At 39.3% G+C, this 12,339-nt stretch overlaps 1 protein-coding gene across 5 annotated transcripts in view; it reads right to left on the reverse strand.

Annotated features, from left to right (window-relative positions):
* SH3D19 (SH3 domain containing 19) overlaps nucleotides 1–12,339 on the reverse strand; it is a 120,434-nt gene that overhangs the window by 6,070 nt on the left and 102,025 nt on the right. For all 5 annotated transcript variants that reach the window (XM_084626278.1, XM_084626279.1, XM_084626277.1 and 2 more), the window contains 6 exons: nucleotides 12,203–12,333; nucleotides 8,607–8,665; nucleotides 5,318–5,505; nucleotides 4,591–4,643; nucleotides 2,665–2,851; nucleotides 1,089–1,186 (listed from right to left, as the gene is read on the reverse strand). In XM_084626278.1, the coding sequence (XP_084482404.1) occupies nucleotides 1,089–1,186; nucleotides 2,665–2,851; nucleotides 4,591–4,643; nucleotides 5,318–5,505; nucleotides 8,607–8,665; nucleotides 12,203–12,333 (716 nt within the window). The remainder of the gene's footprint in view (nucleotides 1–1,088; nucleotides 1,187–2,664; nucleotides 2,852–4,590; nucleotides 4,644–5,317; nucleotides 5,506–8,606; nucleotides 8,666–12,202; nucleotides 12,334–12,339) is intronic.

Consider the following 12,339-nt stretch of genomic DNA (forward strand, 5'->3'; position numbering starts at 1 on the left):
TCCACATAAAAAGAGGTACAGACAAACATCTGGGACTTCTGATAGTTGCTACTATTTATATTTACCATACTCATCAAAAAGTTAACTTTATGGAAAGATCCCCAGTAAACAGACAAAGATCCAGGAGCAAATCCTAGTTTGACTAAGTGATGCACCCTCATGATGTCAGGTATGCTGCTGGAACGTACTGTAAAATAGCCCTTCCAAAAAACTGATGAGCTCTTAATACTTATTTTGTAGCATGCGGATTTTCAACTTTTCCCTTTGGACACGTTGTGGTCAGTCCATGTATTGCAAGTGTCCTGAAACAACTGATTCATTTTCAGCAAATAACCACTTGGCTGCTGAGTCTCAGGTTCATCTAATATTCCAGTGATCTTACTGGAATGTTGATGAAGAGCGGGAAGAGTACCTGGATGTTGGCTTTCCTAATACTAGTTCTACAAATATATCTGCACTGTTAGCAGAGGTGGAAATGCTAGCTCTAAGCACTACAGAGGCTGAGAGGATGTTTGATATGAGGCTATTATGAACTGCTACTTTATTTACCTTGTAACTTTCAAATCTGAATGTGGTAACTCTTGCCCTGCAGCCTGGGGTGCAGCACGCTGACATTCTGGCCCAAAAATCAACATAAGCAGCCAAAGGAGGATCAGCTCACTGCAAAGGGAATCTTCCTGTGGTATAGATTTATTGTAACCACTCCTATGCCAACCACCCTACTGCTACCATTGCTGGCATGGATGGGGCTTCCCTATCCTTCATGGATTCATAGAGCTGTTGTTTCAACCCCTTCGGGCTGGTTGATAACCTGCTCTAATTTATGCCATGGAACTGGACTGACACCGGGCAGCAGATCTCAAAGGTGGGTGTTATGCCATCTTTGTGCCCCTTTCACTCCCCCACTCTGTTCCAGGATTTGGCCTTATTTCCAGGGTAGTAAAAGTTTTTTACCTTTTCTAGCTGTGTGTTCTAATGTAGATGAGGTCCAGCTCAATTGGTCTGCTCCATACAATCTGTTTTCTCAATATTGTGCTGCCCTAACTCTTTAGAGGTTTGTGAGCTAAAGCAATGACTAAGATATTTACCTTGAAGGACAGCTCATCCTCATTCTCTCCCTGGAAGTCATACAAAGCCTTGGCTTTTCCTTTCCTCCATCCTGGAGACTGTGCTGTCTTTACCCCAGCTGTAGAACATTGACAACACACAAGTTGATTACAAAATATTTGTTTACAAAATTTTTTATTTTAAAGAGAATTCCACAAGAAGAAGAAACTTTTCAGTGCTTGGATTCTCTCTCCCTACATTCACAAATAATGCATTATTAGTACATAGTGTGGAACACAACTGCAATAAATCCTCCATTTTGGGTTAACTAAATGGGTCACAATAATATAATAAAGTAATCATAATGAGAAATGAACTTCTACCACTATAGAAACTAAACGTCTTTCACTTGAAATCTGCTGTTGATATTCATTCAGGCAGATTGTTCCCTCTGCACTAGAAATGAGTTCATTTCATAGGAAGGGGATTTCAGAGATTGAGTCAAGAGCTTGTCCCACTGCTTACCTACCCAACCCTTCTCATTAACTGGAGTGTTACAGGGCGGAGTTGGACTTTCCTCTTCCTAACTGGAACCTCAGTTGGTTTAAAATGTAATGCAGGGATATTTAATAGGTGGACTGCAGGCCAAATCTGGACTTCCAGATGCTTTTGAATGGACCCTGAAAACTTTTTATTATGATAATTGTTGTTTTTTTATTTTTTCTGGAGCCTGGACCTTGACAAAAAATAATTGACTACCCTGATGTAATGTATATAATAATGGAGTAGTAGGTAACAGTATGAAACTCTGAAACTGACTACGTAAAGCCACCTTACTTTCTGTATATTCTGAGTCATAGGTATTTGAGTGACAAAAAACTAAAATTTTACTGCTTTTGGCTACTGTTAGCCATAGAGAACTAACTCCATTCTTAGAGAGTGAACTAGACTGGTTTCTTGCTCATGTTTCTTCAATTAAACAGAATAGAGTAAGTTAGTTTTTTGGACAGGGCCATCAATGCAACCCTACTGTCCACAAATTATGGGCCAAATCTTCAGTGGAGTTACACTGATTCACACCAGCTGCCAACCTGGCCCACTGCCTTCAGTTACACCTGTGAAACCCCACTGAAGGCTACAACATTGGACAGCTGTAACTCTAGATTTAATTTGAAGACAATGGTTTTACTGTAGTGATAAAGCCCAGGCCAGAACTAACCTGGCTTTCCTCTCAGATGTTAGTATTACTTTAGAGTACAGGGAACATTAAACATTCCAAGCACTAATTAAACCTGGACATTGTTTACTGATATGAAGATCAGCTTCAAATGCAAACTAAATTAGAACAAAGTTTTCATCTCTAATGGTATCTCTTCAGCTGTAGTGACTGGCTCTGAGCCGTTATTTGGAAATTTTTGGTTCAAGGTCTAGTTTGATTTCTAGGCAATGGCACGTCACTGTAGTATTGCTTAGTGTTACAGATATTATACCTAGCTAATTACATCACCCTAGGAACCAGAACACCAGTCGTCATTATGAGCACTTCAGATAAGTGTGTTTGTTACCAGGGATGTGGGTTAAGAAATGAGAATTTGTCTTCCACTAGAAATACTGTACCAGAGCATGTCTGAACAAACACTGCTGGGAAAATGCCTTCGCTATCATTCAGTCTCCCTCTGCACCACTCTGAGTCCACATGCTCCAATATCTGGATGCTGTCTCCCTTTTTAAAGGATAAGTCTTCATTCGTTTCTGCTGTAAAATCATGAAGAGCTTCACACCACTCTCCAGAACGTCTATCAGTCTGTCAAAGTAAACGAACACAAGACCTGTTTGCAGGAAATGTCAAGTTTATTTTAAAACAGAGACTTGGATGGAGCCAGAGATTTAGACAGGGAGGGTAACCTGCATGAATACTATCCGTTTTTTTTTCCATAATGTTATATTTGCTTAATTGGTTTAACACAGATTAGAGTATTGAGGGGGGCGGGGAGTTTTATAACAATCCTGACTTGCAAAGTGTACAGAGGAGATCGTGAATCCACAGGTTTGGTTTACGGTGCTTGTAGAGGTGCACAATCCTTTTCTTGGCCCCATGCTTTGAAAGGACGAGAGTCAAGCAAATTTTAAATATGATCTTTTGTGTGTGCATGTTTTGCTTCTGTAATTTCTCCCTGTTAGATATCTCTTAGAGGCCTGACAAGGAGATTTTGAAAATACTGTTGTTTTGTTCCCCAGGTCACTTCTTATTAACTCAGGAAAGTGCCACAGAAGCTCGTTTTCAAGGAGGCTCTGCTGAATGAACAGGAACCGAGGAAAGTGAAGGGGTGATTTGTATCAAAGTCACACAACCACTGGTTCAACTGAATTTAAACCTCATGATCTCCCTAACCCCTACTCTTTTATTTTAACCCAGGGTTGTGAAATGTATGGCTTGTATAATGTATTGATAGGACCTGCCTGGCATATTCAGATTGTCCGTAATCTAAGTTTTCATAAATTAAATAAATTCTCTCAGCAGCTATGAGGGCTAAAACTTTCCAAATGGGAACAGTATGTAATTGATTCAGCGCAGACTGCTCTATCCCATATTAATCTGATTGAAGTGTCATCTTCAAAGCCCAATGATGAAACTTTCCTCCCACCATTAGCTATGTAATCACTAATAATTTTTTTTCATCTAGGGGATAAATGGAAGTAGAGTCCACTGGGTTGGGAACTGGGAGTTGCTATAGGGAAGGAAATGTGGAAGAAAGAACAGAGAAGACTCACAAAGGCAGGGAAAGAAGATAAACAAAGGGAAGGAATAGCAGCCGACTTTCTTACTGAGTGATGAATGTTACAGGAAGGCACTGAACCAGTAAGAGATAACTTTAGATATTACATACAGCCCATATGCTCCCCCTATTGCTGTCCAAACCACTGCTGAAAGCTGTAGGTATTCCACAGTGCATTGTGGGGCACAGAGTCCTGAATTTATAACCAAGCCAACAGACCTTAAATAAGCAAGGAATTAATCCCTTCCCACAAATGAATCTGACACCCCTGTGTTAACCATTATACTCTAAACAGTTGTAGATTAGAACAACATTTCAATGATCATCCAATCTGAGAAACTTTCACGTGCGTTACTCCTGTCTCATACTGTCTGCCTCCCCTTTTAACATATTTAATGGCGGGATAACAAAAACAAAAGACACTATCTAATGCCCATTACAAATTAAAAGCAGACTAAACTAAACTACAGTAGCTCAACAAATCACAATAGACTGAACAATAGAAATTACCTAAACAAAGGAAATAAGAGTAGGAACGATGTCTGATGACTTCCTACTACCAATTACTTCATCAATTGAGATAAATTGTAATTTAGGTTTCTGTGAGTAATTTATACAAAGCACTGAGAATAAAATGCTTAATAATGCCTACTAATTTCGATAAAAGTTGTGTAACTGATCTCCCTGTGCATCACTATGAAAATTTACCTTATGCAATTTACCTCATGTTAATTTGGCTTCAGTCTATTGAATTCCAATAACCTACCTGAGAAAGACAAGCAGAACTCTCCCTCTTGTTCGTCAGTGGTGCTCCTACACCTACATAATAAAGTATAAACAGTTCAAATATTTGCTCTTGCTCTTCGTAATTTCACTGGTGATGTGAGTTCAACATGTTGGAGAGGAAGTGAAAAATCAAGAACAGCATTTTGCGATACCAAATTACACTCAAAGCTTTTTTACCCAGCATGCTGGAGGTATTGGGGGTGCCAGTTAGTGAAAAATTCCGGTTAACTAAGATGGAGGAGCCCCACAAAACCCAACCTCGCACCCCCTCCCGCACTCCAAACTCCTCTGACCAAATTCCTCTGCCTAGGAGCGGCAGGGACATGTTGCTGCTTCCGTGGAGCCACGCAGAGCCAGGTAGGGAGCCTACCAGACCCATGCCAACCAGACTGCTGACGAAGATAAAAAATGCTGGTTCATAGAGCTTCCCAGCTGGTAAAGTGACAGATAACACAGCTTTTACTGTATTCAAGATCTGGCTTCTCTTCAAAAGGCTAATTTTCCTTTTAATTTTCACTTGTTTGTCCTCTTTCATTTTTGTCTCTTCTTCACTAATCCCTTTCCTCATTTTTTCTAGTCCTTATAAATAAAGTGCATTTTTCTTTCCAACTCATACATTATGTCATACTGCCTACATGCAATACTAATTGTTATACACTGTGGCTCTATTCCAGGTTACATACTTAGAGAGTGCTGATATATTGTACCTAATCCAGGCAGATCTTCAATAATTTCCACAAAGTTCAAGGGGAAAATTCCAGATGTGCCTTTCAGCTCTCCACTAGCCCATTCTTCATTTATATATTCCTTAAGAAGAATAATTTCACCTTCTGAAAAACTTAGCTCATCTTTCTGGTCTCCAATATATTCAAACCGAGCTATGCATCTCGGGCCCCTGCACAAACACAAAAGAATGAGTTGGCTTCACATATTCATTTTAATATGTTTGTCATTGCATTTCTTGTCTTGGGCACTACATAGCCAGAACAAATGGCATAGGATATCCACAATAGTTAGCATGAAGCAAAAACCACCATATTTATATCTTTCTGGCCAAAATGGATAAAAATGGGGGCCTAAAGGTTGTACTTAGCACAAAGCAGGCAGAAAGCTGCCTTAAAGGGGTACAAACTAGCCTCAGGCCTAGCTCTCTAATATCCAGTCCCCGCCTCTCAGTAGGGTGTATGTCAGGGATGGTGAGTAGCAGGCTGTAGGACACTAGGAATGGGAGGGAGTGAGGCAGCGTGTGCAGTGCTGTGGCTGATCCCTAGCTGGCACCGTGGTCTTGGAGAGCTACTTTAAAATTGCATCAGGTCTATTTTCCTGGCTGGCCTGCCCAGGATCAGGGGTTTGGAAAGGTGACTTGAAGCCACCCTGCCCCTGTGAACTCATGTTTTGCACGGTTAAGAAGCTGGCCCATTGAATATTTCCAAGTTAAGAAATACACAAAGAAGGAAAAGTAATGCTGTCTTATTCAGCTGAAGCCACATTAAAAAACAAAAAACTGAGCAACATAGGCTTTTAAAATATTTTTTTCTAGCTGGACAGCCTGTAGTCCATCTTCGGTGGGGGAGAGGGGGGAGGAAGAGACACACATCAGCAATAGCTGCAATCACATTTTTATTTAGTCTGTTTGATAGATAAGCCACCGTGAAATGCTAGCTTCACATACCCCTGCCCCCCAAAACCTTGAAAATGCAGCATGATGCTTTGTATCAGAGAAAACAATTTTCCTCTATTGGGACAAGCTTTATTTTTCCATGGTGGATTTCAGAAAATATAAACTCTTAATCTAGGGGAAAAAAATCAACGCCTCTGACAGCTTCACAATTTACAGCAGGATACTACACAGCTGAATTCAATTTTTTTCATTTAACTGGAACATAAAGTTGCTGTGTAGCAATATTTAAATCACTGAATGCACCAATTATTTATCATTTAGTACCACCCCAAAAATACAGGGTGAAGGAGGCTGTGATCCTAAGAGCCCCGCCAATGCCAGATGGCACTCTGTTGTCATGCTATTTTCCCAAAAGGTGGCATGTAATATATCACTGGAAAACTAATAACTCACTGATCATTAATATTCTTGCTCAATGAACGTATGGTTAACCCACAAAGAACTGTATAGATGTGCTGGAAATATGTGACTAAAATGTGTTTAAACCAGGGATGTCAGAGAGTTTTCAAAAACAGGTTTTCTACCGACAAAAGGAAAGAGGCCAGCATCTCAGATCAGGTGTGGCCAAATTCAATGGGCTAGTCACTTATATCAGAGGTTGCAGGATGGGATAATTTACGTTGTAAAAATCACCAGCAAGGGAGGAACCAGCGCAGAATCTACACCAGATAGCATGGTGTCCACACCCAGAAGGGGAAAGGAACTTTATCTGAGGATACATTTCAAAAGAATACATTTCAAAGGTTTACTGGACTATAAAGAGGAGGGAAGTGAACACCTGAGTTATCCTTTACCATAGGAATCAAAGAAACCAAGCGCTTTCAGCTCCATGTGTTGGGTCCTAGCTAAAGGTCTAGCCAGCCATGCAGGAAGAAAGACTATGGTGAGAAAAACCGCTTTGAAGAAAAAAGACACTAGTATGTTAAGTTGTTTTAGGCTTAGAAGCATATTTTTACTTTGTTTGTTTGTAACCATTTCTACCCTGATTCCTTATACTTGGTATCACTTAAACCTGTGTCCTTTTGTTAACAAACCTGTTTTACTTATACCATAAACCAACTCAACACTTTGATTGAAACAGACTGTTGGTTAACCCCAGTGAAGGTAATAAGCCTTGTGTACTGTCTTGTTAAAGGACCAGTTAACTTGTTTTTGTGAGTGTTGCGGAAAGACGTCTCTGAGGAACTTGGGAATGGGGTTCACTGATTGTTACCGTCGAGACAGGGTTTGGACTGGCAGAGTCCTAAAAAGTTCGCTGGCAAGGCAGACAAGCCAGTGTGTCAGAGAGCTGACACATAGCAAGTGGGAACTTTGCTGCTGCTATGCTGAGGCTGAGAGGGGTAACACAGAAACTCACAGTTCACAGGTGTTAAGAGGAATTCCCACCCACTCCCCACCTCTTTCTGTGATACCATTTGAACTCTGATCACATATTGGTCACCCTTCTTTACAATTCTAAATTTTCCAGTTTATTTCACTAAAATTTACCTTTTTTTTTTTTTTTAAGAGGGTGATACAGAGGGGCTTTTAAAATCAGACTGCTACTGTTGATCTTTTATAGTGGCTGTCATAGCTACCAGAAAAGTTTGAATAGTTCTACTATTAATTTGAAAATAAAACATTATTTTTAACTTTACCTTTAAGGGAAAGGCTCAGACTGTTTTGTGTAACCCACCTCTGCTTCATTTTGCTTTTCACTTTGCAAGTGAACAATCATGTAAGTCAACAAACTAGCACTGTCCAAAAATGACACTATGGAATGCAACTGAAATCAAGTTGTATCCATTTGAACCAGGAAAGATACTGCCTCTCGTAGTCTTTCCGTATTAAAATAAGTCTATAATAATTTTCATGCCTGGTCATGTGAGGTGCTGAGCATGTACAATTAATGGGAATGGTAGGTGCACAGACCTTCTCAGCATCAAGCCCTACAAGTAGCTATTCTCAGTATCTCAAAAAAGCAGATTTCAAAAAAGATTTATTTCAAAGTCAATGTCATCTGCCATTTCTTAAATCCATGAAGTTCAGTGTTATTTATATTCCTGCCAAAAATAAAACTGCATTGTTTTGAGTCTTTTACAGTAATTAGAGCTTAATTTCATATGAATGAGACAAAAAATGGAAAGATTCTTATTCAAATATTCCTAGTTTGCAAAAATTAAACAGCATAAACTAAAATATTGGTGCATCAGAGTTAGACTAAATTAACGCTAATGCCTCTGTAAATCTGAAGTAAACATAATCCTTCCGCTTATTTGTTTTTCATATATGTCAAGATGAACAAGAGAGCATTTCATAATGTGTATGAAACTCACTTAATACATGTTGATGAAAACAATACTTTTTTCTTGTTCTCTTCCTCTGGAACATCAATCTAATAATGAGAAGACCACAAAACAAAACAAAATAAAAAACAATACACACTCAATCTTAAAATTACAGTGGCATAAATTGAGCATATTTAATGTCAAAATTAGAATCGTCTCCATTCAAATTAGTGAATTACATTGCAGTTTCAGCTGCAGATGCCACACATAGGGTGACCAGATGTCCTGATTTTATAGATACAGTCCCAATATTTGGGGACTTGTCCAATATAGGTGCCTTTGTCTTATACAGGCATGTATTACCCCTCACCCCCTGTCCCGATTTTTTACACTTGCTATCTGGTCACCCTATTTACATGGCACTACATAATCACTGGAATGGTCCGATCATTGGCTACATGGGGGAAGGGGGCTGTTTTGATATAATCACTAACTCTTTGATGCCAATGACCCATCATCATTGCTATTCAACATTATGGAAACAAACAACAACTTTTCATAATTTACATTAATAACTGTGTTTTAATAGCAACAGTCCTCTTTGTTGTCTGCCTCTTTGTTCACTGGCAGAAAATGGAATTGGATACTACTACACACAGTTGCTTTTGGCTCCAGGCTCATAATTGATATTGTAATCTATTATCTGCTAGAGCAATTCAAAATTATCAAGATTACTGTTTAGAAATATCCATTCCCGGCTTTGATAGTCCAGATTTTACTATCTGTACCCCAAACAAACACGTCTCAAATTGTACTTTGGTCTGCATTGAAAGACGGAATGTATAAAGAGGTTAAGTGTCACCAAAAGCCCTCTTCCTTATCACATTTGGAGCTGTAGGCTGTGCACTAACCAAGGGACCCTGGATATATATGGTTTTAAGTTTTTATTTAAAAATATTATCACAGTCATCATCTGATCTCTTATCACACAAGAGTGCTGCAAAATATGCACCACAGCTTAGTGGATTAAACATAAGAGTGGGAGTCTAAAGACCTTGTTTGTAGTCCTGGCTCTCTCACTACTCACTGAGGGCCTGACCCAACTCCCTCACTAATCAATGGGAGTCTTTTCATTGAACATCTGTGGGTGCTGGATTGGGCCATGCTTTACCTTGGGATAATGGCTACCTGACTAGGGCATCATGGGGACTAATTAGTTAATGTTTGAAGTGTACCATAGATGCTAAGTATTATTATTTGATGCCTAGACCTCATGCTGATATCCAGCTTAACATTATCAGACAGAGAGAGAATTGGCCCTTGTATCAATACTGAATGCACCAATTATGTATCATTTAGTACCACCCCAAAAATACAGGGTGAAGGAGGCTGTGACCCTAAGAGCCCTGCCAATGCCTTCATCCCCAATGAGCTGATTATCTGTTAACTGCTTTTTTAATAAAGTGTTCTCTCTTCCCAATAGATATTTTTTAAAATTTCCAAACTGCAAAGAAAATATTTTTAGCACTAAGAGTTTAATTCACTTTTAAAAATAAAATAAAATTTCAAAATTAAATATTAGTAAGCAAGAATCATTCCTGAGTACACAGAAAAATTTAAAATGGGAGCAGCTCAGGAACATGTACCTAGGTTCATTTCCCCTTATTTATTAGTTACTGGATCCCACAGTGTGATGTCTAACACTTCCAGTATTCTCTGACAGAGTGAGCCAAATGCAGGCCTGGCGCAGTTCCACTGACTTTGGGCTTGTCTATATGGGTCCCAGTGCAAATTAGAGGATCATGAGTACTCTCTACCTGTTCCAAGTAGAACCCACTGATGCAAATTAAAAGCTACCTAATTCATGTTAACATAATCTTGTTTCAAACAGGATTGTGCATGTTTACACCAGTGCTGAATTTGGCCCATGATGGTCACTCAAAGTTTTATTCTGTTTTAAAACAGTGGTTTTAAAAGTTAGCCATCAATAGAAATCAAATTGTGAATTACATAATGTTTGTTTGGAAACATGAAGAAGGTGAAGGGTGCAGTCTGTTTACCTAACAAATCTCCGTATTAGTCCTGTGTTGGAGTAACACTCCCCACCTCCCCCCAGTCCCACTATTCCCAACTATGACAATATTTTTCATTCAGTAATGGTAGTCAGCATATTAAAATTCACGAACCTAAACGGTTAAAAACCAGAATCAGAGCCTCTTATGTATGACTGCGTCACATTAATATTGAAAATTATTCATGTAGCAGGCAGCAATTCCAAAAGTAAGTTGTGCATGTGTAACTTAAGATGTGATTTTAACCCAATTTAGTTAAACCAGTGTAAACAACTGTATAAACATGGTTATTTTGGACTAGCTAAAGTTGATTCCTAATGGACTTGAGCGAAACCAAAATCACCACGTCCACAAAGCTTTTGGCACCATTTTAACTAAACTGGAATCACACCTTAATATCCACATAAACAAGCCCACAGAAATGTGACATTGCTTGCCCTAGGTCACATATTGAGACAATGGCAGGACTGGGAATGGAATCCAGATCTCTTGACTTCCTTGATCAGTGCACTATCCCCCAAGATGACTGAAAAGATACGTAAAAGAAGTGGAAGTTTCTATACCGCTATCAATAGGCCCTGGTCTACACTACAAATTTATGTCAGTATAACTACATCTCTGAGGAATGTAATTATACCCCCTAACTCCCAGTGTACAGAGTGCTATGTTGACGGAAGGGCTTCTCCCATCAACATAGCTGCCACCTCTCTGGGTGGGGGAGTACCTACGCTGGTGGGAGAAGCTCTATCATTGGCATAGGTAGGATCTTCACTTACTGCTTCAGCGACCCAGCTGCTTCTGCGCTGTAAGTGTAGACAAGTCCTTAGAAAAACGGTGTCTGTTATGTCCTGTCTCTCAGATTCCCTTATCCAGGTCTCTTTGCATTGATCAGGCTATCCAGTAAAAATTAACAGCCATGGTGTTATCGCCTCAATACTTCCTCACCACTGGTTTGATTACACTTATTGTACATAGTGACCCTTCCTTTTAGAGGTTCCAATTTGTTTTCTTTTTGGGAACTTTTTTACTGGTGATGTGTGTCATTCAAGAGGTTTTGTTTTTGTTTTTCCAAAATAAACTTGTCTGCTGCAATTTTAAAAACATACTTCAATAACAACATACCATGTCAGGGTGCACATCTTGGGAGGGTTGAAGGCATCCCAACACTCTCAATCCATTTAATGCAAATCCTTGATGGGACTTCTTACTTAAGTGTAGTTATTTAAAATAATCTGCTCTGTAACACCAGGGAAACGCCCATGGGAATTTGCCCAGATGAAACAGAACAGAATCTGGTCAGGGGTGATTTATGAGCATTTCTTAAGTAACAGCTACGATTCTCTTACCTGACTTTAAATTAACATGAGAATCATACCTATAATGGCTGGGCAGAGTTGCAAGATTAAGTAGATTTCTAATATCACACAAACAAACTGATCTCTCTTCTGTGCACTGATGCAAAATTTACCTAGATAACAAGTGGAATAAAATGCACAGGAGAGAAGGTAAATTAGGCCTGGAGCATGAACCTGAGTGGAATACACTATATTTCAATGGAAATGGGCTACATACAATCACTTTAACAAAGTTGGTAGGAAATATCCCTGTGCGATTCTCAAGTTTTCCTCTGTACCACTCGTTATCTATTTTCTCCAGAAGATAAACAGTCTCTCCAGAATGGAGGTCCAAATCATCAGCATGCTCTGTAA

Source organism: Lepidochelys olivacea (assembly GCF_965140295.1).
Source record: "Lepidochelys olivacea isolate rLepOli2 genome assembly, chromosome: 4".
In the NCBI taxonomy this organism is placed as follows: domain Eukaryota; kingdom Metazoa; phylum Chordata; order Testudines; family Cheloniidae; genus Lepidochelys; species Lepidochelys olivacea.